Source organism: Phyllostomus hastatus, unplaced genomic scaffold (genome assembly GCF_019186645.2).
Source record: "Phyllostomus hastatus isolate PE091 unplaced genomic scaffold, TTU_PhHast_1.1 phas_contig_113, whole genome shotgun sequence".
Classification (NCBI taxonomy): domain Eukaryota; kingdom Metazoa; phylum Chordata; class Mammalia; order Chiroptera; family Phyllostomidae; genus Phyllostomus; species Phyllostomus hastatus.
In genome coordinates, this window is record NW_025333530.1 from 14,882,910 (window position 1) to 14,909,871 (window position 26,962).

The 26,962-nt window shown below is 52.4% G+C and overlaps 1 protein-coding gene across 11 annotated transcripts in view; it reads left to right on the forward strand.

Moving 5' to 3' along the window:
• Positions 1 to 1,903: 1,903 nt before the first annotated feature.
• PHLDB1 (pleckstrin homology like domain family B member 1) overlaps positions 1,904 to 26,962 on the forward strand; it is a 48,373-nt gene continuing 23,314 nt past the window's right edge. For 3 of the 11 annotated variants that reach the window (XM_045836819.1, XM_045836837.1, XM_045836850.1), the window contains exons 1-11: positions 1,944 to 2,025; positions 6,885 to 6,965; positions 7,628 to 7,751; positions 8,710 to 8,880; positions 16,535 to 16,660; positions 18,574 to 19,922; positions 22,248 to 22,529; positions 23,195 to 23,335; positions 23,433 to 23,570; positions 26,054 to 26,182; positions 26,538 to 26,693. In XM_045836819.1, the coding sequence (XP_045692775.1) occupies positions 6,906 to 6,965; positions 7,628 to 7,751; positions 8,710 to 8,880; positions 16,535 to 16,660; positions 18,574 to 19,922; positions 22,248 to 22,529; positions 23,195 to 23,335; positions 23,433 to 23,570; positions 26,054 to 26,182; positions 26,538 to 26,693 (2,676 nt within the window). In that variant the 5' untranslated portion in view covers positions 1,944 to 2,025; positions 6,885 to 6,905. Of the gene's footprint in view, positions 2,026 to 3,779; positions 4,258 to 5,081; positions 5,176 to 6,884; positions 6,966 to 7,627; positions 7,752 to 8,709; positions 8,881 to 13,546; positions 13,727 to 16,534; positions 16,661 to 18,573; positions 19,923 to 22,247; positions 22,530 to 23,194; positions 23,336 to 23,432; positions 23,571 to 26,053; positions 26,183 to 26,537; positions 26,694 to 26,962 lie in introns of those variants that run through there. The other 8 variants (XM_045836828.1, XM_045836845.1, XM_045836868.1 and 5 more) reach the window with 6 other exon arrangements.

Sequence of the window (26,962 nt, forward strand, 5' to 3'; positions counted from 1 at the left end):
GACAGAGAAAAGCTAAGTACTATTTCAATTCCTTGCCCCAGCATTCGTTACCTCTGTGACAGGATTGATTCCCAGAAATTCCTCCTGACTAAGACTGTAAAGAAGAGCTGGGAGTTGTGAGTTAAGTGAAAAGTCTGAGGTACCCCAATCTGAGCTCCTTCCCTCAAATGCTGGGTCTTGGCACATAGGATACAACAGTTTTGGTTTTTCTTTTCCTTTCACCAGAATAGCTTGAAAATTGCAGTTGTGATCTGCCTCATGCAAGGTGTCCAGAGTCAAAATACATTCACGAGGCTCAAACAGTATGAAGACAGGAAGAATAAGAGGCTCTCCACCGACCCCTCATAGCCTAGGGCTTTCTGGTAGGCTGCACGCTGGAGCTTGTTCTGTTGGCCACCGCAGACAGCTTGGAAGCTGATCCTTCCCCTCCCCCTTCGTGTCCATTGCCTATCTCTGGCGAGCTCCAGCCTGCAGCGAGGGGGCGCCCCTGCTAATGCTAGCCCTGTCAGTAAGTAACCAAAGATTCCTGCAGTTCAGCCTCCTGCTGCTCCTGGATTAGGGAGAGAGGGTACAAACTAAAGATACCGAATCTGAACAAGATTTGTCCATCCCAAAGAGGACCAGTTATTTTCTGCTATCTGTGCCAGCTTGGGGTTTTTCTATTCCTTCCAGTGCGAAAGAGTCTCTGGAATCCCTCTAGAGTGTGTTAAAGAGGTTCAGTCTAGCTGAATTCAGCTCCCTAGGGCCTCCCCAACCAGTCTTCTGGGGCAAGAGCTGGCTTTGCAAGGTAAGAATCCACTGTCAGTATAGGATTTCAGGGTGGGGGTGAGGGTTGAGATGAAGAATGACTTCAACCAGGCTATTTCTAGGCTCCTTTTAGGTTTTTAGTCCCCTCCCCCTTTTCTTCCTTATTAACCCTCCACTCATACAGAAACCTCAACTGCTTATAGGATAGTGTGCTCAACTGTTTCTACAGCTTGCATCCCAATTGTAATCTGGCAGGTTGGGGTTGGGGTGGAACTACATGGAGTTTTCTTGTGCTTTACAATTTGCATGGCACTGTAATATCTTCTTACACCTATCCTTAGAAAAATCCGTGAAGCCTGATGTGCAGGGCTACCAACCCCCATTTGCAGCTCTTCGTGGTGGGGCTTGGAAGAAGGTGAGAAGGGGTGACCGGCCAATCTGGGTACCTGCAGCAAATATTCTGGAGGGGGATATTGTATGTTGGAGGGCTGTCACTGTGAGGTTCACTGGGGGCCAACGGAGGATTCAGGAATCGAAAATTAAAAGGGGGTGGGGGGCACTAGGAAAGAGACAGACAGAAGAATGTCAAAACCACCTCAGAAGAGCCTTAAAGCCCTGACCGGTGTTGCTCTGTTGGTTGAGCAAGGTCGGGCAAAGCGAAGTGTTGAAATGTCGCTTGTTCGATTCCGGGTTCGGGCACATGCCTGGGTTGCAGTTTCGGTACCTGGACTGGCGCGCACAAGAGGCAACCAATCTGTGTTTCTTCCCCTCTTTCTCCCTCCTTTCCCCTTTCTAAAAATAAAATAAAAAGAAGTGGTGTAGGAGGAGGACAGCCTTAAAGCCTACGAGTGGAGGGTGGTCTAAGACTCCGAAGGGGAGGAAGAGGGGGAGGGGAGAAGGTGTGTGTGTGTGTGTGTGTGTGTGTGTGTGTGTGTGTATGTGTGTGGTGGCGGTAGTTGAGAGTCCAGCTGCAGAAACAAAGCCGTCACTGTACTGGCTGGGCGTGTATGTGTGTGGGACGGGGGCGGGGCTTGCTCCTATGAGAAAGCTGGGGTGGAGAGTGGACCTTAGGCTCCAGCCCAGCAAGGGCGTCTTCTCTGGCTGGCCTGGAAGACCGGACGTGGGGCAGGGGACGGGGGCGGGAACTAACCTGGGCGGGACCCACTCTCTCTCCACCTACTCAGCGGGCTCCCGGGGAAAAGCAGCAGTATCCTGAATCTGAGGCCGTGGCAGCTAAGCCAGACAGACTAAGGGACCGGTGTCCCCTTCTCCCCCGAGGTAATAATTCTTCCCTCTACACCTTTGGGTCCCGTTTGCTACCCGGCTGGGACTGGATAAGAAGTTCCAAGCCTGACGAGAACCCTCAGTTAAACTCTGGGTCAGGGGCCCCAGAAGAAACCCTTGGGGGAGGAGGAGGTGCCTTAGGTGAGGGCATGGGTACGAAAGGGACTTGTGGAGAGTGGGCTCAGCTGCTCTCCTGCGAACTGCATGCTTTTGCTATCCCCCGCCGCCGCCAGAGGGAGCCTTCGCGCTCTACCCCGGGTGGAGTGACGCTGATACGACCCCATCAAGACTCTCCTTAGGGTACCCAGATGAACTGCTGGACATTCGCGGGGTCCCTTCTATCTGAACCCCGAGCCCCCCGTCCCTTGCCGACCATAGGACTGACAACTCTGCACCCGGCGTGCCGGTGGCGGGGTAGCGGATGGGAAGCCCTGGGACATCTCCTCTTCCGTCCCGGGCCCAGCAGCCTTGATGGACGGGGAAGGGGTGAGGAGCTGGGCTTGAAAGCACGGATGTCCGGGAGGGGCTCTTGGGCGTATCTGGCACTGACATGGCCCTCCGAAGCCCCACGTCTTTCGGGAGGCCAGAGGGGTTGTGGGAATAGTGATTCCCAGCCCCTTTCCCTGCGCGCACGCTGTCTGTATTGGAATCCCCTGCGGAGTTCCCTGGAGCCCGGCCTCAGCCAGGTCTTCCGGGCTTCTCCTGCAGAGGGTATTGAGGGCGGGTGGTAGGACGCGGAGGCTGGGTGCTGGGAGGGGCCTCCGGGCCCGGGGTCGCAAGGTTACGGCGGATGTTTCCGCCCAGGTGGTCGTGAGCTGGAGTTTGGCTGGGAGACCGCGGGGCCGGCGGACATCGGGGGCGCCGGGCGGGGCTGCATTCTGGACCCGTTAGCTCAGCGGTCCCGGAGGCTGACTCATCGCAACTGTCACAAACAAACAGCTCCCCACCACGTCAGATGTCCCAAAAAACAGAGAGGCACAGCGCCAGGCCTGCATCACCCACGCACATGCCACCCGCCCCCAGTCTCATCGCCCTGACTTGTGAGGAACCCTTCCTCACACACACCCAGAACTCAGCACGTTCCACACCCTGTACCCAGAGCAGCCCTCAGCACCTGTTGCTCCTGCGCTCACTCAGTTCCCGCTCACACGCAGCCCCTACGCCACTCAGTCACTACGCCACTTGGAAGCACCCTTACACACGCAGTTCCTCATACACGCATCTCCCCCACACGCACAGTCCTCCTTCGAGGCTCTTTCTCTCCCTCTCCCTCCCTCTCTCTCCCTCCCTCCCTCCCTCTCCCTCTCTCTCACACACACACACACACACTGCCGCTACACCCGCAGAATCCTGCCCGCAGCTGCTCCGCAGGAAGCGGGCGGTGTGTGGGGCCACGTTTCTCCCGCGGCACAAACAAGTGGCTTCTTCTCCTCGCTCCTCCAAAGAAAGGCCGCTTGTCTAGCGGCAGCGGGGAGTGGGCCGGCCCAACACTGCGGCCTTGTCCCACCTGGCGAACACTCCGCTCCTCCCGCGACTGGGAGACCGGCACTTTCCCCGCCCCACCTCCACTCCCACCCCCACCAGAATAAAAATCGGAATCCTAACTATGCTCACGTCTCCCTCTCCGGCTCCACGTCCTCTCAGCTGCACTCGCTCGCCCACTGCGGGGACACTGGCTGCCCTCAGCCTCCTCTGCCTTCAGCGCCCCGGGTCTCGCCCCGGGTCCCCTCCACTGCTTTCGGTGCCCTCTGGTGCTTCCCCAGGTCCTTGACGATCCCTGTCCTCAGTCGCCCCTTTTCTTTCCCCTCCCCCGCTCTCTTTTTACCTCATCCCTCAGTCTCCCGCTTCCATTTTCCCTCCAGATACCTCCTCTCCACCTCTTTCTTCCCAACCTCCCGCAGACCTCTCACTTTCCTTGCCCTTCAGTTCTCTCCGCCCCGGGTCTTTCCTTCCCCACTCTGGGCTCCCGCCCTGCTCCGACGACCTGTCCCCTGAGCTTCCAGCCTATTTCTTTCCATTCCGGACTAAAGTTTCCCAGAAGGCAGCGGAGATGCGCGGGGAGAATAAATCCAGCCCGGGCTGATGGGTAGCGGCGTCCAACGGAAGCCGGGCAGCCACAGGGGAACGTCCGGGCGCTGCGCTGCTTCGTCCTGCAGGCAAGGGGTGGGGTCCGGGGACAGGGCGCCCCCAGGTGGCGGCTCTCTAATCCCTTTGTCAAGGCACCGTGTAAGTAGGTTCTGGTATCTTTCCACCCTACCTATATTAGGTTTCCGAGCTTGGGCCACAGCCTTGCACCTTCCAATCTGTACATCTCTTCTTATCTTCTCTGTCTCTCCGTACACCTCTCCCCACATCTGTCCCTTTCATCTCTTAATTACCTTCTCTACTCTTATCTAATCACTCTCGTTCCCCTCAGCATTATCTCATTACAGGCTCTATCTTCATTTGAAAAAAAAAATTTTTTTTTGGTGTAAATAAATGAATACACCCACAGCTGCTTCGCAGGGTATAATGACTTTTGACAGGTGAAGAAACTAAGGCTCTCAAAGGTAAAGTGACTCGTTCAAGGTTACAAAGCTCATAGTAATAACTGGCAGTTTCATTGAGGTATAATGTATATACCATAAGATTCACTTAATTTAAGTGTACATTCACTTAAAATTCAGTTATTTTCACTATATTTACAGAGTTGTGCAACCATCATCACAATTTAGTTTTAGAACATTCCTGTCAGGCAAAAACAAAGAAGAAGAAGAAGAAAAAAGGAAGAAAGAAATTTTATGCTCATTTATTTGTCACTTTCCATTCCAGGCAAGCACTAAATCCATACAATCTTATTTTAAATAATTATTCCAGCTTTATAGAGAATGACGTGGCAGAGACAAGTTAAGTAACTTGTCCAAGATCACAAAGCTAATAAATAATAAAGAACAGGGTAGACATTAAATGATGATGGCTTTCCTTCACCATTTTTGTTTTGTTTTTCTTATCTCCTCTTTTACATACACTCCTAATTTTCAACCCATTGTCTCTTGCTTCTCCTCCATCAGAGAATGCTGAGGGATTTCCCTGAGTGGAAAGAAGCAGTACATCAGTCTTGGTTCCTGGAAAATTTTTCTGTTGCCAGTCCTGAGGAGGTACCAGGTCAGCTTGGTTCTTGGTGTAGGTTAATGGCCTTTGCCTTCTCTCTTCCGAGGCAGACTTGGGATGGACCCCAAGTCCTGTTCTTGCTTGGCCTCTCTTCTATGAGCTTGGGTGGAAATGGTGATGGAGGTGATGTAGTACAGACCTGGAAGGGTGGAAGTTGGGTGGGTAAAATTAGTAATTCTATGGCTAAGGCCCTTGGGCCCCACTGCCAGGGTCAGACACTCCTTAGAATGCTGACTCCTGCCTCAACTTCTTCTCAAAGTCAGCTGGTAGTTGGCTAGAAGAGAGAATAGAGGGAAATCTTGCCTTCAGCCGTATTCTTCTCAGCTTTCCCCAGTAACATTTCTGCAGCAAATTGGAAGTTCTCACATTAGCAAGTTGATCAAGAGATGAACATGTAGGCACACATTAGTACACAAAGGTCCTTCTTCTTATTTCTCGGGTACTAAAAATGTGAGCCAGTGTGAAAGAGTTCAAGTTCTGGCTCTGGAATCTATTTTACCCTTTTTTCTAAGGACCTATGCTTTCTATAGCACCAAATCAGGTTAAGATCCCAAAAGTCCTATATTCCCAGTATTAGTCACCCCAGTGGTTTGTCCACCCGTCCTTCCTTCCCTCCTTCCTTCCTTTCTTGTTCCTGATTGTGTGGGGGCAAGATTGCTTTCTGGAGAAGAGAGAGTGCAGAAGTTGAGCCCTGTAGAGATAGCAGGAATGGTTGAATTTCTTTTATTTTTTCCCAGAAAATATTTTTTAATGTTCCGGTTGAGTTTTTCTTTGGTCTATTTTAAGAAAAGATCCTGGCCCTGGCCAGGAAGCTCAGTTGATTAGGTGATTGTCCTGATACACCAAGGTTGCAGGTTGGATTCCTTGGTCAAGGCACATACAAGAATCAAGCAATGAATGCATAAATAAATGGAACAAAATAAATTGATGTTTCTCTTTCTCTCTAAAATCAATAAATAGCCCTAGGTGGTGTGGCTCAGTGGATTGAGTGCCAGCCTGTGAACTGGGCCTGTTTGCTTCCCAGTCAGGGCACATGCCTGGGTTTTGGGCCCTGTCCCCAGCTGGGGGTGTGCGAGAGGCGATCAATGTATCTTTCACACATTGATGTCTCTGTCCCTCTCTTTCTCGCTCCCTCCCTTCTCTCTAAAAATAAATAAATAAAACCTTTTAAAAATATAATCAACAAATAAAATTTTTAAAAAAGAAGAAAAGATCCTATTGAGACCCCCTGGGAAAAGAGACAAAGTGGAGAAGAAGAAGAAAAGGAAAGGTTGGGGGCTTCTATCTCAGCCCTGCTACCCACCGGGCAGCCCTCTGACTACTCATGTCCTTGGAGAGGGGTGCCCTGGATTCACCTTTCCCCACTAAGGTAAATTTTTCCCACCCTGCTTACAGTTGCAGATGTCTGAGGATCCTTAGCTAGCTGTTGGGTGTCAGAGGCAGGAAAGCACAGACGTATAGGTTGGGCCTTATAGGGCTTTTTGTGGTTTACAGCGGCAAGGGCCAAGAGGGATATGGTGTGGTGTCCATGCTGTGCCTGAAGATGTGTCAGCACCTTCTCCCAGAAAACTCCTGAGCCTAAGCATGCTGGAAATGATAATGACTGGTGCTGTCCCTCCCCTGACAGCCCTACCACAGAGCCTACTCCATTCCCTTTTCTGCCCTGGCCTCCCCACCTCACCTGCTTTCCGCTATGTCCCCAGGAGCTCTAGAGACCCAGGACCATGAACACTCTGAATAGGAACCAGATAGGCCCTGGATGCAAGACCCAAGCCATGTTGCAGGTGAGTTGGGTTGGGGCCATGAGGCAAGAGCGCTGTTAGTGATGATGAGTTTGGTTCCTCTATCCACCCATGATCCTAGTCTGAGAATGAGAGGAACAGTTCTTCTCTGCTCTTCCCCAGGTCCCAAGCCTATTAACAGCTAAGTCTTTATCTGAATTAGGTGAATTGGTTTACCCAGAAAATACCCTTTGAAAGTCAGAAAGGGTTTACAGATTAACCCTGCACTGTATTTCTCTCCTCAATCCATGCCTCTGCCCTCACTTGTGATTTAGTTAATGGGGACAAGCACTGGCTAAGTGGATTGCCACAGACAAGTCTACAGGACAAGTCTTGATTGGCCCTCCTCTACAGCACCCCCTTCTCTTACCCCGTGCCTCCCCACTTCACTTACTTTCTCCTTGTTTCTGTCTTAATAGACAAAAGGGGTAGTTAAGCCAAGAGCTGAGATAAATCCGGTGGGACAAGTTAGTGGCCTAGATTCAGATATAACTACACTTCAGTGGAATAATGCTCTGTGCAAGATTTGTGCTAAGCCTTTTGACACCTTAAGAGCCCTTTGTAGAGGGCAAGTGCTGGAGAGAGTGCTGGTGTGACTGGAACTAGTGTAAAGTGCTGGTCTGGAGTCTCTAATGGTACTCATCTTCCACCCCCATTGACTACAGAAAGGACCCTTGGACCTGATTGAGACAGGCAAAGGACTTAAAGTGCAAACAGACAAACCCCATCTAGTGAGCCTGGGAAGTGGACGACTCAGTACAGCTATCACCCTTCTGCCGCTGGAGGAAGGTAGGTTGAGGAGTGGTCCACCTGCCACTCCTCCATCCTTATAGACATTCCTGCCCTGGGGTCCAGGCATGCATTGGAGCCCTTCTACTATCTGCTGGCAGTGTTTATCTTCCCCAACTGGGAGGTAGTGCCACCACCAGTTTGCTTCCCTTGTCTATTCCTCTCCAGACTGCCTGCCATCTTTGGTAGATAATTTGGCTCCATGACTAGGATTAAAGATCAGTGTAGAAATAAGGAGGAGAACACTGAAACAGGAGAACATATTACTTGTAACAACCAGAATGGCCAAGAAGAGTGGGGGCCTGAGTCCAGGGCAATGCCTGGCATGGGAGAAGATACCAGTGGAAAGTGGAGAGATCGAAGTAGGGGACATACCTCCCAAGCAAGATAAGGCCCTGGCACAGCCCCCTCACTTTGCAGCTTCCAGCCTTCCTCTCTTCTGTCCTGGTTGCACTTGTCTGGATAACACTACATTCCTCACATTCTTCAAATACCAGTCCTAGGGGCTCTGCTAGGGGAGGGTCAGAAGCAGTGAGGGAAGAGGCTGCACTGAAGGGAGAGGGAGTGAGGGAAGGCAAGGGTTGTAGGTGGCAAAAGGGAGGGAAAGAAGAAAGAAAGAGCGAAGACTACCATGAAGGAGACAAGGGACTTAGGGAGGGAGAGTTAGAGGGACTCAGGGAAGGTTTGCAGAAAAGAAGTTCCCCTTCTTTACTCTATGGAGCCTTCTGTGCCCTCTGGGCCTTTCCATCTTTGGTCCAGAGTTTTCTCTGCCTGAGAAGAGCTTCTACCACCTACTGTTTCCATCAGGCTCAGGGGCCCAAAAGGGGTGGCCAGTGGTGAGAAATGATTCTCCCTGGAGTAGGAGGCAGAAATATATTTCCCGTGTGGCTCTCCTTGCCCTGTTCCTGCCTCCTCAGGCCGGACAAACCCTCTAACTCAGTCTGCCTCTTGTCTTTAGGGAGAACAATGATTGGCTCTGCGGCCAAGGACATCACACTGCAGGGTCCAGGCCTGGCTCCTGAGCACTGCTACATCGAGAATCTGCAGGGCACCCTTACCCTCTACCCTTGTGGCAATGCCTGTGCTATTGATGGGCTCCCTGTCCAGCAGCCCACCCGGCTCACTCAGGGTAAGGTTTGATACCTCCAAACAGAGGGGGCCTCTGTTTAAAAGTTTCTGCATGATAAGTGCTGGCTAAGACTGCTGTGGTGGTTGCCATGGTAACTATCTCAGGTGCCTATTACGGAGATGGGGTGTTTAAGTGCATCTGATATGCCTAAACATCCCAAAACCTTCTGGCATCTAGGCTTGTCTTCATCCTGCTTTTCTTCTCTGATCACTTCCATCTGTCCTCCCTCTTCTGTCCTCTTCTGTCCTCTCTGTCCTCTTCTTTTCCCTACACCACAGGGAAAGAAGAGGTTCCAATTCCTGGTATCAAAGGGCATAGGGGTGGTGCAGTGGTCATTAGTAGTTGCTAGGGGAGAGGAATTAGAGCACTGGTGAGGTGAACAATGGCATTGTACGGTGATGCCAAAAGGGAGTTGTGGTCTGAAAAGCTATAGAGGTGGGGAGATGAAGACAATACCTTCTTGGTGGGGATAGGGAAAGGCAAAATCTGATGGCAATCTCAGGACATACCCACTTTTACTAAAAAACTGTTAACAGTAGTTTTTGGGTCATGAATATGGTTATCACCCTATTTCCCAAAGCAATTGGCCATTTCACTGTTGTAAAGGAGCTTTAAAAATTGGGCCCCTTGTTATTATGGTGACCAGGCAGGTAAGGGGTTGGCCCTGGTGGCACTTTGACAGAAGAAGTGTGTTTGCCCTGGGCATCAATATATATGGTGAATCATCACATTAGGGAAATGAGAAAAGCAGATTTGGGTTGGGAGGGTAGAGGTGGGATTAACATGAGGATGGGAGCTTTGGGCTAAGCCTCACTCTGAGCAGGAAGACTGGTGTTCTGGAATCATTTTCTGGGAATTCTTATCTCTTACTAGCTGGGAGCTCCTGTGCAGTGGAAATCCCACTCACTGCACTGTTTCCATCTCTCCTTCTGTTCACACCCCTTGGAGTCTCTTTATTTTTATTTTTCTTAATCCTTAGTTGAGGATAAGTTTATTGATTTTAGAGGGAGAGGAAGACAGAGAGAGAAACATCTATGTGAGAAACATCAATCAGTTGCCTCCCATACACACTCTGACTGGGAATCAAAGCCATAAACTTTTGGTGTGTGGAAAGATGCTCCAACCAACTGAGCTGCCCAACCAGGGCCCCTTGGAGTCTCCTTACATGCCACTCCCTTCACGCATGACTCAGGAGACCCAGCCTTTCTTCCTGCCCTTGGGAGTGTCATGGGGGCGGGAGGGACAACTGATTTCAGGGAGTCAGGCCCACCAGCAGCAGCAGGCAAGCCCTTGTTTCCTTCAGGGCTTCAAGGTCTCTGACTCTGAATAAGAGGAGGAACCACCATATGTCCCCTTGGGACATTGGCTGTGATGCCACCTGGTTGCTGATAGTCTTCTTCAATCTCAAAGAGAGCATCTTCCCCAAGATTTGGGTGAGTGGAAGTGAGACAGAGCATCAATGAGAGGTAGGGGCAGAATTCAAAGAAAGCTAGAGAAAGCTCAGCCCTTACTCCCCCAGCCCCAAATCCCTCACATTCATGGGCAAGAACATTCTTCTCCTATGTTATGAGCAGGATGGAGAAACCAATGTTCTGTGGCTTCTCTTGACCAGTTTTCCCAGTGCATCATTTAGCTTCCTGAGAAGAGGAACAGCCTGACCCAAGATGGAATTCTTAGGCATTTCCTGTGCCCCTGCCCTGACTCCCAATTCTTTCATAGCCAAAAGCCCACCCTGCCAAGTATGTACCCTCCCACTCTCTTCTGACCCTAACCCTTTCTCACCCTCCCATCCCTATAGCCTTCTTGTCTAGGTTAGCCTATCCCAGAGGCTTGGCAGCATGGGGAAGGGTAGGCAGAGGCACAAAGGAATGGGTGTTTTTTTCCCCAGCACTCCCCCTCCCCTGGGCTCCAGGAGCTGAGGGTTTCCTTGTCTCATCTCTGGAGCAAGGCATCAAGCCCAGCCCTGCCTGGCCCCACTCCAGACATTCCTGGGAGTGCGTTTCCCTGGAAACTGAATGACTCTGGGGTGTATATGCTATCTCTGTGCATCTGTGTAACTGGAGTTTGTTTATGTATCTCCGGATGTGTTGGTGACTTTGCACTTGTGTATCTCTGTTTGTTTCTTTCCTTGTGATCAGAGTGTTCCTGTAGATCAGAGTGTTCAAGAAGGGGGCAGGAGTGAATTCAGAACTGATGGTACCTAAGTGTCCATGTGTATATTCTTATGTATATATGAGTACTTGGCCACCTACCTATCTTTGGGCATATGTGCAAGAGGATCATTTTCCCTGTCTTGTTCCCCTGATACAGCCTTGTAGAGAGGACCCTCATCTTTGAAAAACAGAGGGCTAACCTAGAAATAATAAGGAGCCCACTCTGGCTGGGCCAGGCCTTAGATGGATCATTCTGGGCACTGTGCTCAGCCCTTGGCAACTTAGTGAGGCACACAACATGACTGGCAAATAGTGATGGGCTCTTCCAGCAGGAATATGCCTGGGTCATGGGAGAGATAGGTAGAAAGCAGATGCCAACCTTTAGCTAGAGCTATGGACATGGGAGCCTGAAGTGAGAGAGCCAGGGAGCTCTTGATTCCACTCCTGTACCTGGGTATTTTGGCATATCCTGTGCTGCCTTCTCTACAGAGCAAGAGGTGGATCTGGGAATAGGACCAAGGAAATGAGGAGGAACTTCAATCTGCTCTAGGCTGCCCTACCCTGGGACCACAGGGCCAGGCCACATGAAAGATCCTGGAGGGGACCTAGTAGGGGAGGGCCCAGAAAGCCACACACTCAGGGCCCAGGCTGTCTAGACAATAGGTCCTCATCTACTGCCAGCATTTGTTGCCAGCCCTTATTTCCATGTTTCCTTCACTCCCTGAGCCTCTCATTGGTGGGTAGAGGCTTGTGTGAGGGCCATCATGGGAAGCTCCCTGGAACATGGCTGGGGAGCCAGAATTCCTGGGTTATCTAGCTGCCTCCCTCTGGAATCCAGGACACTGAACCTTTTCCCCTCCCACCCACAGTTATTTCTTCTGTAAAATGGGAGAGAAGTCTCCAACTGTTCTCTAATACTGATAAAGATTTTGACTAATAAAGCTCAGAGGAAGGAGAAAAAAAAGCAAAAGCTCTGAGCTCTCCACTTCTTGTACCTGCTTCCTGCCCTATATCTTGCTGGTGAACATCCTCTGTATCTGTCTGGGTCTGTCTAGCTGGCCATCACAGTTTTTAGACTGATGAATCACTCTTCCTGAGGAGATTTTCTTTTTAAAGGCTTCCCCTGTTTTGCATTTGACTATATATGGTCCTTCATTTTTCCTTCAAAAGGGGAATAAGATGCACATGCATATGTGAGCGTGTGAGCCTGTGTATAGCAGTGTGGGTAGGTGTTCAGTAAGGGTAGAAAGATCACTTAATTATTCCTCTAAGAGGCTGACTTTTGATTTCAACCTGGAGTCTCTCCAGGGACTGAGTGAAAGGATATCTGTGCCTGAGTGAGTATGTAATAAGAGGGGGCTTGGTGCCCATGGGGTTGTATGTGTGAGAATAAATGTGTGTGGGAGACAGGGCATGTTTAACTGGAATGTTTGTGTGACTCAGAGTGTGTGTATCTTAAGTGGTGTCTGTGTGAGCAATTGTTGATGTATTTCTGAGAGCAAGTATGTGGGGCTGTGTGAGCTCTGAGCATATCAAGTGTGTCTGAGATGTCTGAGAAAACACAATGTGTCCCTTATAGTTCTGTTGTCCAGAGGTCAGGTCCCTGGAATAAGAGGTACTCTGGGCCCAGGCTGGGTGGTAGGTGCTTGCCTGGCCCAGAACCTCAGCCTGCCCCCAGGGGTTCCAGAGGCAGGTAGCACTGTATTTCCCAGATGGAAAGGGCTATGGACATGGGAGCCTGAAGTGAGAAAGCCAGGGAGAACTCTGCTGGGGCTAGCACAACTGGTGGCTGTGGTTGGGAGGACCCAAGGAAGTGGGCTGGCTTAGAAGGGACAGTGTTTTGATATCACTTGGGTTGTAGGGATTGGTGACCTGCTGGGAGTATGGGGAGCTGGGATGGCAGAAGTGTTTAGGATGGGACAGGAGCTAGACTTAGTGCTGTCACATTGCCCAGAGCACTGCCTTGGCCTGAACTCCCAGCCCAGGAAGGACTTTGTCACACAGCAGACAGGGACAGAGCTAGACCTTGTGACTTAACTGGATCCCTCTGAGTTCTGTTCTCCTCTCTGACATATGGACCCATGGAATGTCAGAGCTTATAAATTCTGCAGTTACGGAAGCCAACCTCCTCATTCTGTAGATGAGGTCAGAGGGTGTGACTGGCCCAGGGTGACCAGCCATGTAGGGGCTGATGTGGCCCCATCCCAGGCCTCTGGGAACTTCTTATCACAGAGGGCTCTCAGTGAGATCCCGTTTATTCTCACTCTTGCCTTCTGGCTCTTTACCCTCTGGTCTCTGTACCTACCTCTCACCTTTTCTTCTGTGGCTCCCCTTAAACCTTTCCACCCTGCCCTATTTCTACTCTTGCTCCTGGCACCAGAATCTGGAGCCCACACCCTCCCTGCATCTTCCCGCCCCGCCCTCTCCATCTTACTCCCCTCTTTTCTCCTCCATCACTTCCTCTTCCCCTCCTCCGCTCTTTGTCCCTCCCCCTGGCTCCCTTCCCCCAACGCTGGTGGCCTGTCTGCACCTCCCCGGGCATTGGTGGCGGCTCGCTGCCTGGCGGCTAACTGCTCCGATCCTGGAGCTGCTGGCGCGGGAGGTCCGCACCCCTTCTCAAAGGCCCCGGTCGGGCTGGGACCTGGAGGGTTCCAGCTAGTGGGAGCCAGCGGTCCCGAGGGCCTGTTTCGGCGGTGAGTCCTCAGCCTGGGCCAGCCGCAGACAGGCGTGGAATAGCTCGGGCTGGGAGGGGGTTGAGCAGGGGCAGTGAGGCCTTGGAGCCCCTCTTTGGGAGCTTGATTGAGCCCTGGCATTTCTGAGTGGGAGGTCTGGGTGTGGGGCCACTCCTCAGTGGGGCAGACCTTATCTTCCCCAGCACTGGGTATATGGGACCTGCCTCTGGATGGGGGTGAAGGGTCCTGGTTAGGATGAGGGGAACCTGTGTTATAGGCTAAGAGGGGTCTCTGATGGAAAGAGCTAAGACCCTTCCTTCCATCTTCCCTTTATCCCAGTCTCCCTTTGGCCAGTCCATTCTATTTATGCAGCCAGCAGGGCAGTGACTGTGGCTCTGTGAGTGTGTGAGCAGGTCTGCCTGTGCCTGTGTGCCTGTTTCTGTGAGGGTGTGTGAACCTGTGTGAGAGTGTGTCTGTGTGTGTTGTTTCCCCTCTGCATCTCAAGAGAGAGGATGCACCCTCTCCTTTGCCCTGTTTTTTTTTTTTTTTTCTTTTCCCTCTCCAGATGTGTAGCCGTACCACCCATCTGCACAGCACTGGGCCCTGAGCCGCTTTAGGGATGGGAGGCACTGACCAAACTTTGCCTGGATGAAAAGGGATTCTTGGGTTTCCTGATTAGGCTGACTTTTGGAGATGTGGGGCAGGAGAGAGTTGAGAGGAGGGTTTTTCCCAGAAATAGGCTGGCCAAGCCCCCGAGGGCATAGGACTAGAGTTGGGGCAATTACCAGGGCCCCTGAGTGCAAATAGAAAGTTAATTTGGGCAGGAGCTGGGCTACTCTCAGTCTTGCTGCCCTCCTGCCCCCTCTATTAATACAGATCCAGTTTTGCTGCCTGGCATCACCTATTTATAGGCCAGAGGCAGCATAGCCACACCTTCTGTATGGAGGAGGGTGAGGGACAGAGAAGGGGGCAGGGAACTCACAGCTGTAGGAGCTACAGCTAAGGGTCCCTAGCTTCCTTGGGTGGGCCTGGCACTGATGGGCTGGAATCTGTTCACACTTCCCACCTCCTTCCCAGATTGGACTGTGTGATCAGGCTCCTGATTCCCCTCCTTGGGTCGCCCCTCCCCCCCAACCCCCAACCTCCTGATTCCCCAATCAATCTAGGATTGAGTGGGTATGTGTAGACCCTGCAAACTGGCTGAAAAGAGGGGGAAAGGCCTGGCAGGGTTCTTTTAAAAACAGCTGTGGTTGTAATTAGGTGGATGGATGGTTAGCTATTATTTATTCTGGTTATGATTACTCTGGGGTCAGCTCCTCTGACTGGTGGCTTGTCAAGGAAGGCTCTCCCTCTCCTAACCAGCCATTAGCCATTAGAATTGCTGTTGGTGCCTCCCTGCCTGGGAGGGCCTGTGGGTGTGCCAAAGAAGTAGGTGGCTTTGTCCACTGTGGTTATCTGCTAGGGGCTTCTCAGTCTGCTAGGTTTCCCCACCCCCATGGCAATGCCCTGGGTTCCAGCCACAGGCTTCTCAGTGGGGGGCCTGCTAAGATATCCAGGTGGCCTGGGATGCCCCATGCCCTTGCGGCCTGAACTGTCTCAGTGTCTAGGAATGTAGATTTCCCTGCCAGTCTTAGCTTAGACTGACATGAAGCTTGGGGTGCCAGGTGGTACCAGATTGGGCAGATAGAAGGAGGCTGGGGTCAGGGGATAGAGATGTGAACAAATTGTAGGGATCTCTGGCTTCTCCAAAACTAGTGTCTTTCAAAGGAGTCTGCTAGCACCTGTGTGGCCAGGAGGAGGAGCTCTGCCAGCTACGCTTAGGTGTCTCTGGGCACACTTGCTGCTGTGCATGCTTCAGGTGCCCCTGGCTACATTTTCTGGCTCCTGCATACCCTCCACCTTCCATGCACTCCCACTTCCTGGGCAGGACTGGACTTGTGTCTATTGCCTGGGAATGTGCTTGGCTTAGGCTGGGCCCATTGGCTACATTCCAGGGGAGAACGTAGGAGCAGGAGGATGTCAGGCCAGAGGGTACATTGTCAGAGTAAAAGGGTGGTAGCCACTCCCACTATTGGAGTCAGGAAGCAAATTTTGTACCCTGAGGGGCACCATGGTTTTTCTCTGTGTCCTATCTCAGAGTCTTTTTGTGATCCTAGAAATTACTGCCTCTCAAGCTTACCCTTCCATCCAAGAGGCACGAGTACATGTCAGGTTGGGGGACAAGAGTGTCTATGTTCTCTGAAGAATTTTGTCCACTTGCAGAGCACTTTCACATGCACTGTCTTAGCTGCAATGTCAGTGGTATTGTCCTCATTTCTCTAAAGAGAAAACTGACCCCTGGCTGGCATAGCTCAGTGGATTGAGCGTGGGCTGCAAACCAAAGTGTCGCAGGTTCAATTCCCAGTCAGGGCACATGCCTGGGTTGCAGGCCACGGCCCCCAGCAACCACACATTGATGTTTCTCTCTCTCTCTCTCTTTTTCCCTCCTTTTCCTCTCTAAAAATAAATAAATAAAATCTTTAAAAAAGAGAGAGAAAAATGGACTCGGGGGGTGAAGTGACTTCACTTGAAGGCACCTTTTCACAGCTAGTAAGAAGAGTTAGGACTGGTACTTGGATCTTGGGACTCCTGGACCAGTGCCCTTTCCACTCTGGCCTGTGTTCTTGAGCCCTGCCAGTGCCTTTCTTAACTACAGGTAGGGTCAGGTGTGGATGGTGTGGACACTGAATGTAGGTAGGGATGGCTCTTTGGAATTTGGGATGAACCTGCTAGTGGGATGAGGGCTGCCTTAGCCCTGCCTGCCCTTCCAAGCGTTTTCTTTCTCTGAAGGCTGCATGTTGTGCCTGGGTCAGTCCACCTTCCTCCGCTTTAATCACCCAGCTGAAGCCAAGTGGATGAAAAGCATGATTCCAGCAGGGGGCCGGGCTCCTGGGCCCCCCTACAGTTTTGGCCCAGGTAGGTACCCAGTTGGGGCAGGAGGCTGGGTTGCTGGTACCCCCTCAATTGTCTTCCTCCTTGCCCACTCCAGCCATGCTTGTAGTGCCAGGGCAGGACAACACTCATGATCTGGGCTTTCTGCCACCTGCCATGGGCCACTGGTGGAGAATGCCAGGCACTTTGGCCACTGGGAGAGATGCAAGAAGTGCCGCTCGGCTAGAATTGGGGAATCACAAGTCTGAGAGATGGAGGACTCTGCCAGCTTGTGTCCCACTGCTCTGGAAGATGTTGCCTCAGTGTCTGAGACCTTGGTCCTCGTGTGTCACCACAATGGAGCCTTGCTCTTGCATGTGGCCTGAGGTGGGCAGAAGGAAGCATTAGGTTGAATCTGGGAAAGCTCTGGTGGTTCCTACCTGTTGGTGATCATGTCCTTGGGCCCTGTCCCACCCACTGCCCTGATAATGCCAGTTGATGACTCAGTGGAGCAGCCTCAGTTTAGGTTTGAATTATTGACCCCCATAGGAGAGTTGGTGATTATCCCAGGGAACCAGCACAGTTCCCCTCAGCCCAGCTGCCTGGGATTTGGGATGCAGACCAGGAGGCTGCCAGTGGGTCTACCATCCCAGACTTTGCATAGGCATTCAGATGGCTGTGGGATGGCAGGTATCAACATGGTATTGGAACAGGTGGACATGTATGGCAGTACACCTAGCAGGGTGATGCCAGTGGCTTAATTGGATAGTCTGGGGATCTGAGGAAAGATGGGTGGTCACTGGGATCACCAGTGTCCATGGTAACCCCTCTGACTGTTGTTCTACATAGTCCTTATAATTTTGGACCCAAACTCAGTCTTGTAAAGGTTTTTCTGTCTCTTTCTCTACCCCCCAGTTAGTCTCATGGGGGCTATGCCTGAGTTCCCAGTCCACTCCCTGGTTAGCTTTACCCTGCCCCACCCTAGCCTTGTCATGCCAACCCCTCATCTGTTTGGGGCAGTGGTTCCAGCTACTCTGTTGGTTGACCAGGGCTGAGGCAGGGCACAGGGAGGCTCTTGTTGGCGTGGCTTAATAGGTTAATTGGAGGCACTGAGCTGCACCTACCTGCTGGTCAGCCTGGCTTCCAGGAACTAGCCATCAGTGCCAAGCCCCTCACTTGCTTCTGATTAGACAAAGTGGTGCAGCACATGCCCCTCACTCATTCAGTCAGCCTTGGAGGCTTTGTGTGTGTTTTTTCATGGGTCTTGGCTACTGTGTTGGTAGCCCCTAATGTCCTATTAGGTTGGGATCCCTCCTGGGGCTTTTCTAAAAAAATAGATTTTATATATTTATTTTTAGAGAGAGGGGAAAGAAGGGAGAAATAGAGGGAGAGAAAAAACATCAATGTGTGGTTGTCTCTCTCACGCCTCCTACTGGGGACCTGGCCTACAACCCAGGAATGTGCCCTGACGGAGTTGAACTGGTGACCCTTTGGTTCATAGGTCGGCACTCAATCCACTAAGCCACACCAGCCAGGGCCCCTCCTGGAACTTGACAGCTCAATAGCATGCCCCCCTCCCTTTTGTAAAAGGTTCACCTGCCCTTCCTGAAGGAGAGATATAGGATGTTGGGGAAACCAAGGCAGGGAAGAACCTAGTCTTGGGGTGAGTACCTGGCATTATTGCTAACTCTGTCCTAAGTCATAAAATGTTAGAGCCAGAAGATTCCTACCCATCCTCTTCCTTTACATAAGGGAAAACTGAGGGCAAGTGACTTGGGTAAGTTTACACAGCAGGTCAGTGGCAGAGTTGGCACTGGAACCCAGGTCTCCTGGCTTCTCCAGAGCCTTTGCAGCCCAACTCTGCTAAGAAAAGGTGGGGGAGGGCCTTTGCTTTTGTGTATATGGACCTCCCCAAAGTCAAAGACCAGGACCTGAGGCATCTTTGCATTTTCTTTTAGCAGAATCAGAAAGCTTGGTGAATGGGAACCACACCCCACAGCCTGCAAACCAGGGGCCTTTGGCCTATGCCAGCCACAGTTCCCTGGTGAGCTCTATTGAGAAGGACCTGCAGGAAATCATGGATTCACTGGTTCTAGAGGAACCTGGAGCTACTGGCAAGAAGCCTGCTGTAACTTCCCCACTTTTGCCTATGGCTAATGGTGGTCGTTACCTGCTATCCCCCGCAACCAGCCCCGGCACCATGTCTGTGGGCTCCAGCTATGAGAACACCTCTCCAGCCTTCTCTCCACTCTCCTCACCAGCCAGCAGTGGAAGCTGTGCCAGCCACTCACCTAGTGGCCATGAGCCAGTACCTTCCATACCTCCGCTGATACCTGCTCGTTCCTCAAGTTACCATTTGGTTCTGCAGCCCCTACAGTCCCCACCTAGTGGTGGCCACTCCTCTGAGAGCCCTTGGCTGGGCAGGAAGGCAGGTAATGAGAGGCCTCTGAGCCCTGGCCTCCGGGGTCTGCTGACAGACAGCCCTGCATCTACTGTCTTGGCAGAGGCCTGCAGAACCACTGAGAAACCCTGGCTGGGTGGGCAGCTGCCTATGGTGGCTATCAGCCTGAGTGAATACCCAGCTTCCAGTGCCCACAGCCAATCCCCCAGCATTCCTGGCAGCCCTAAGTTCCAGCCTCCAGTCCCTATTCCCCAAAACAAAATTGGCACACTTCAGGACTGCCCTCCCAGCCATCTCCATGAGCTGCCAGGCACTGAGCGGGTGTTGAGGACTAGCCCCTCACGCCAGTTGGTGGGCCGAACATTTTCAGATGGGTCAGCCACGCGCACCTTGCAGCCTCCTGAGAGTCCCCGCCTGAGCCGGCGGGGCCTGGACAGTATGCGAGAACTCCCTCCTTTGAGCCCATCTCTGTCCAGACGGGCTGTCTCCCCCATGCCCTCTCGGACCACCCCAGATCCCAAACGAACCAGGGAAGTGGCAGAGAGTCCCCGGCTCCGGCGCTGGGCAGCCCATGGGGCTTCACCAGAGGACTTTTCACTGACACTAGGGGCACGTGGCCGTAGGACACGGAGCCCCTCGCCCACACTCGGGGAGTCGCTGGCACCTCGCAAGGGCAGCTTCAGTGGTAGGCTGAGCCCAGCCTACAGTTTGGGCTCTTTGACTGGGGCGTTGCCCCAGCAGAGCCCCCGTGCCCGGAGGAAGCTCTCCAGTGGAGACTTACAGGTGCCTGTCACTCGAGAACGGAAAAATAGCATCACGGAGATCAGTGACAATGAGGATGACCTTCTGGAGTACCACCGGCGGCAGCGCCAAGAGCGGCTTCGGGAGCAGGAGATGGAGAGGCTGGTGAGTGGGTGCCAGGGAGGTTGTTGACCTCCAGTGCAAGGTCTCTACCAGCATGTGAGCAGCCAGCTGGCAGAATGGGAGGGGCCCAGGGACCTGGGCTTCTCAAGCTTCCCCCAGGATACACCGTAGTGACTGGTATCTCAAGAGTCTGATGCCCTGAAGAACTTCCTTTGAAGTCTCTAAGGCTTTTATTTTAAATTCATACTAATTATGCATTTAGTCTATAACACAACTTTTGTTTACATGTGTATACTTTCATGTTATTTACCTGAATACCTTGAAGCTGTAGGGAAACACACCATGTATATGGTTGAGGCCTTGCACTCTTCAGTTTGAGAAGCAGGTCTGAGGCCCAGAGAGCAGAATGGGTTTTTCCTAGGCCACACAGCAAATTACACAGCTGGAATTCAAACCCAAGTTTCCTGTCTTTCCAAGTTTTGTTCTTTGGAAAAGCCCCTGGTCCTTCTTTCTTGCTTCACTGTGGCATCTATAAATGGCTAGGAGCTGTTTACCTTGGCCTGTGCAGGATCATCTGGGAGTGTAGGTGGCAGAAAAGAGGAAGAGAACAGGATGGGCAGCCCCTGGCCTGATCTGGGCAGCCTGTGTGATTGTATGTGTTGTGGGCATTTGGGGCACAGGTGTGGCTCTGTCCTAGAGAGAGCATCTGAGCTGGGTGAGGGTTGGATTCCCAGAGAGCGCAGGGAACTCAAGGCACTCTGCTGGTGTGTCCACACTTGAGCACATATACAACGGAATGAATTCTGCCCATTCTCTCTTGTGAGCAGAAGAATGAGGTTCCTGGGCAGGGCTTAGGAGCCCTGAGATTAGTTAGAGGAGGAGAATGAGAATTGAGGAGGTTTGTCTGGAGACCCTTTCGGAAGAGGTTGGGACAACTTTGAGTGAGGTAAAAATGTCAGGCAGTGTGTTTGTGTTGGGTGGGGAGAGATGAGTCAGGATCCCCAGTTTTCTCTTACTATATCTTCTCTTCACTGCCTAGATAATAAAGCTTGGCCCACTGTGGGGGCTCATTCTGGCGAGGGACCAGTGAGCCTGGCAGAAGGAGAGTCGTGGCTCAGCTTCTTCCAATTCCTCCATTCAGTTTCCCTACCCCTCACATGAGCACACACCTCATCACTAGCCCTGACCTGCCCCACCTGCCACTTTAAACCTTGGAGGCTGCCCGCCTTGCCCCTCCCACCTCAACCAGGCTGCTTATCTGGGCACTGAGGTAGGGGTGGGGGCACTGGCCCAGCCTCCTGGGTGCTGAGGGTGTTCCTGTTTTAATTTTTATTTTTGCCATGGAATTGGGCAAACAACAGCAGGGAAGCTGGGTAAGTGTCTAGGGGGTCATGGCCAAATTGTACATGGTGGGATACAGCTGAGGTTGAGGGACCCTGGTGAGCCATGGGGGAGGCTGGAGTGTTATGAATGGGAAAGGGGGACACAGACCTGGAACATGATTTTACCTTCCTTCCTTTATATCCTAGGCCCTGAGAGATATATCTTGGGTGGGCTGTGTGTGGGGAGGGGCCAGACTAAGTGTCAGGGCCATGGAGCACTCACATGGGCCAGAGCATTTAAGCAGTCCACCCTGCTGAGAAGGAGCCAGGAGTTGAGGGCTGCCTGAGTGACTTGGAGTGGAGGTAGAGATGAGGAGGACCATGTCCCAGGTCTGTCTGGCAGGTGTATGCATGCTGAGTACTTCTTTGTGTGAACTTTGTCAAGTCCCTGTGGGCTCAGGGGTCTGTTTTCCAGCTCTGTGTCAGTACCTACCTGTCTTTATGCTGGGCTGTGTTTACTGTGTAAGTGTGAATCAGTGTGCATTGTGCATGTCAGGGCTGATGTTTTTGTGTTTACCTGCCTGTTAACACAGGCCCAGGGCACATGTTTTGTCCTCTGTCAGTGGTGTGTGGAGTGTCTCTAATATCCCCTTGTGTCGTGGATCGTCATGTATTCGTGTCAGCATGAATGCTTGAGTGTTTATCTGTGTCTCATTGTGGTCTTCAGTCTGCTTACCAGTGTGTGTTCCCAGGTGCATCTGGGTGTGTCCTACCCTGGGATGAGAAGGGAAAGGAAAATGGAAGACAGGGAGGGCTAGCCATGTGAGCAGATGACACAATAGCCTGCTTTCTCCTGCTCATTTCTGGGCAGTCTCATTCCCTCTGCCTCTTTAAACCTTGTGTGGGGTGGGGGGTGACTTTCCTGGCCTGATTCTGAGCCTCATGCCCCTAGTGTCCTAGTTCTCTCTCTTGGCAGGACACTGTGCTTGGCCCTAGCCCTGCCTCCTCCTCTTCATGCCCTGCTCTGTCTGTTTACACTTCCCAGGAACGGCAGCGCCTGGAGACCATCCTCAACCTGTGTGCAGAGTACAGCCGGGCTGATGGGGGACCTGAGGCTGGGGAGCTGCCCAGCATTGGGGAGGCCACTGTAGCATTGGCATTGGCAGGCCGGAGGCCCTCACAAGGCCTTTCAGGGGCCATTGTAACCTGTGGGCGGAGCAATGAGGAGCCTGGAGGTACCACCCAGCGCCTGTGGGAGAGTGTGGAACGCTCAGATGAGGAAAATCTCAAGGAAGAGTGCAGTAGCACTGAGAGCACCCAGCAGGAGGTGGGATGTTAGTGGGTGGGCTGGGTGAGGGCTGGGCAACCACAGGAGGCAGAGCAGGCAGGCATTTGTGGTGGTGTTAAGCCCAGTGATGGGACGTGATTGAAGGATTCAGTTTGAGATGGGATCAGGTATGAGAAGTGTAGAAATGGGGCAAGGAAGTGAGGGAGGTATTGATTAGTTTGCCAAGCTATAAATATGCTTTATTCCTGCCTTTCCTTGGACCCCACCCAGGTCTGGCACTCAGCAGTAAACCTTTTTTTAAATCCTCACCGGAGGATATATTTATCGATATGAGAGAGAGAGGAAGGGGGCAGGGGCGGGGGGAGAGAGAAACATGGATGTGAAAAACATTGATCAGTTGCCTCTCATTTGTGCCCCAACCAGGGGTTGAACCTCCAACCTAGGTATGTGCCCTGACCCAGAATCGAACCTGTGACCTTTTGGTATAAGGGATGATGCCCCAACCAACTGAGCCATTTGGCTTAGTGGTAAATCTTTATGCCATTTAAATGAGTCTGTATTGCTCCCCATGCAGGGAGGGGAATTTGCTTTCTATGTCAGTCCAGTTGACCCTTCCAAGTGCCCTGAGGAATGGGGATCCATTCTGTTAGTCTCATCTTGGAAGGCTCTAGACTTCTCCAGTTGATGGCTTCCCTCCCTTCCAGCACGAAGATGCACCTAGCTCCAAGCTCCAAGGAGAGGTGTTGGCCCTGGAGGAGGAGCGGGCTCAGGTGCTGGGGCGAGTGGAGCAGCTCAAGGTCCGTGTAAAGGAGCTGGAGCAGCAACTGCAGGAGTCAGCCCGAGAGGTAAGCCTCAAGGACTCTGACAGAGTGAAGGCCCCAGGAGTGGTGTGAGTCCAGCTGCCTTGACTGGCCTTGATGTGGACCCTGGTATTGCTCCCAGGCAGAAATGGAGCAGGCGCTGCTGCAGGGGGAGAGGGAGGCAGAGTGGGCCCTGCTGCAGAAGGAACAGAAGGCAGTGGACCAGCTGCAGGAGAAGCTGGTGACCTTGGAGACGGGCATCCAAAAGGAGAGGGACAAGGTAACCAACACATGGCCTCACTCATGCTGGGGAACAGTGGCCTAGGAGAGAAGGAGAAATGTCTTCTCTGGGGCCCCTTACCCCACCCCTCGTCATCCAGCCTATAGACCAGGTGGTCTCTGTGCCACTCCAGGGGTAGGGACTTTGTCCTCTGTGGAAGGTACCAGCTTGGACATCACTGTGGGCTGGGCTGGTGTCTGGGGTCTCCTCTGTCTGGGTCTCTGTGCTACCTCTGGGTGCCTGGGTGCCTGGGTGCCTGCCATTCTGGATTCTTCATGGACCTTCTAGGAAGTACCAAAACCTCTTCTTGGGCAGTAAGCACAGAGCTGAGGGACTGGTGTTGGAGTGTGATTCAGGTTTGGGTCCCTCCATCTGGAGAGTCTCTCCAAGCATGCTTTATGTGCTCAGGAAGTGGTGTTTGGGAGGTGGCCCTTGGGACGCTGCTCCCTCTGAGCCTTCAGAACCTGTAGTCTCCCATTCCAAATGGTCCCAGCTCCCGCCCCTGCCCATTTCAGATTTCGTGCTAGCCTGCAGGGGCCACTCCATCCCACAGGGTCCATGCCAGCCATGCCCAAGATGCCCTACAGCGTGCCAAAAAGCTCTGAAGTGGAGAGGGGCCATCTGTTTTTGGACTTGACAGTATTTTCCCAAGAATTAATTTTCCTCCTGCATTTTTTGAGAGTGTCTTTCTCCTTCCTTCAATTTTGAAGCTCTTAAAAATTCTTTGACACTCCTGTTTTTTTGAGCTTTGGCTTTGGCCCCCAAAACCACACTCCCAAATTCTGTGCCAAATTAACTCCATGCTTACCAAACAGGCCTGCACTAACGTCCCCCACTTTCCTCCAGTCACTGTCGTGGGCTCTCCGCATGCCCCTAACTGCCAGTGCCACCCAACCGGGGCTGAGCCATACCTGCTTTTGCACTAACTCCATGGGCCCTTGGCCTCTCCCCTCTAATGCTGCCTTCTTCCTTGGTGTGGGACCCCAAGGTTTAGATCAGAGAGGCAAGGGGCACAGCTCAACTTTACTTGGTGGGGAATTAGTAGGGTGGGTACAAGGTTGGGGAAATGCTTGGCTGAGGAGCTTCTCAACCTCCATTTTCCAAATGGGAAGAGCTCCTCCCATTTGGAAAAGCCTGGGTGTTTCCTCCACAGACTGTTGTCCTCCAGCCATCCACCCACCTTCCCTCCAGAGCAGGGGGGTAAGGAGGTATAGTTGTGTCATGGCTTGTAGAGGGCTGGGACAGGGACTCTCTGCCACTGCCACACTCTCTTCCCCTTGGGGCTTCCCAAATTCAGATACCTCAAGAAGAGGCAGCCTCTCCTCCTCTCCTGCCCCTAAGTCATCTAGAACATAGGTTATTGTAAAGGCTGAGTCCAAAGATGGGGAAGTACTTAGATTCCAGGACTGAACTGATCAGGTCTTCCTCTCCAGGGATGGGGTGGAATATATGGGTGGGTGGGGGCAGGGTTCAGCATAGGTACTCCCAGGTGAAGCCCATGGTTTCAGAAGGAACCTCATTTCTCATTTACCTGGCATTGCATGGAGGCCTGGACTTTATCACTTCTCTGGGCCCAGTTATTTGAGGTGGTAGTGGTGGTGGTCTCACTCAGCTTTCCTCTCCAGCCCCTAGCCCATAGCCCCACTCTGGCTTTGGAATCAGTAGTCATAATTTCTCCTCTGCCTGTCCTTAGGAGGGGTGACTCACCAGCTCCTCCCCTCCCTTCCCTGCCCTCAGAGGTGTCATCTCGGCCCAGACAGAGCCATCCACCTCCACTCTGTACCCATCCCCCACCTGTTTCCATGGCAACGCCTGAACTAATTGCAGCCCTCATTCTGCTGAAGTTCAGCCTGCTGTGCCAACACCCCACCCCCACCCTGGGCAGGAGGGAGGGAGGCCAAGGGTGTTGGGCTTGGGTCCCCTCCACTGCACTGCTGTAGCTTTATATCCTCAGCTCCTGATTCATACCCATCCCCTGGATTTAACCCTCACCATGTCCATCCTTTTTTCCCCAGGGTTAAATTTTGGTCTCTGGGCAGTGGAAGAAGGGGAAGAACAGGAGCTAGAAGCTCCCTATTTGTGATGTGGAACCACTTTTATAGCCTTGACTGCTTTGGAGAGAAAACAGAGGGCCTTTTCTTAGGACCTACCCAAATGTTTCTGGTTTAAGGGACTCCAAGAGACCAAAATTTCTGCCTGTGGTACACCATCCTCTGTACTTCTGAGGCCTTATACCTCAGCTCCTTGCTTCTTCCCCTCTTATTTCCCCTTTCTGCTCTTTTCTTTCTCCTTTCCTGGTTATTCTCTTCTATTCCTCGTCTTTTTTTTCTCTTCTCTCCCACCCCCATTCCCCACTTCCTGTTTCTCTCTCCCACCCTCCCTGCCCCCTCCCCATGGCCCCTGCTGCCTGCCAGGACCGGAGTTGAGGAGTGTGTGTTCTGTTTCTCCCCCTGTGCCTGCCCTCTCCCCCTCCCACCAACCAGGAGAGGGTGGAGCTGGCCACGGGACGGAGGCACCTGGAGGCCCGCCAGGCTCTCTACGCCAAGCTCCAGATGCAACTCGATAACTGCCCCGAGTCAGTGCGGGAACAGTTACAGGAGCAGCTGAGAAGGGTCAGTTTCACCAGCCCCTTTTCCCCAGCCCTGAGGGCCACCTGCCCGGATGAGAGGAGAGCGAGTGGTGGGACAGGACCACCTGAAGTACTTGCCAGCACACCAGGGTCGGTGCTTTGGTTTGGAGGGGACAGGGAAGGATTGGGGAGATCTGTTTTCTCCTTTCTCCTGCTCCAGGCAGTGATGCCTGTGGAAGGGGCAAAGCCAAGCAGAGGAAAGGGGGTTGGATGGGCACAGGTCGTTCCCCAGTTTTCCCAGGTCTAGCCCCTAAAACTAACACCTCTGTGGCCTGGCCTTCCAGGCTCAGAGTGTTATTTTGAGCACAACCCAACCCCCTCTGTCATTATTTTTCAAGGAGGCAGAGGCTCTGGAGACAGAGACAAAGCTCTTTGAGGACTTGGAGTTCCAGCAGCTGGAGCGGCAGAGCCATGTGGAGGAGGAGCGGGAGTTGGCCAGCCAGGGGCTTCTCCTGAGCAAGGCTGAGCTGCTCCGCAGCATCACCAAGAGGAAGGTGTGTCCTGCCCCATTCCCTGGGTGGGGTTGGAGGCCAGTGACCTGGGTTTGAATCCCAGTTGATGATCTCATGAATGTTAACTTCACCTCTCTGAGCTTCAGTTTCCTCATCATAAAATGAGAACAGCAACAGGCTGTTGTGAGAATTAAACCAAGATGATGTGAAGACAGTAGAGGATATGATCATAGTAAGCACTCAGCAAACTATGGCTATTGTTATTAAACCCTGACTCCCTGAGTCTTTGGTGGAAAGTAGATTGGGCTCAC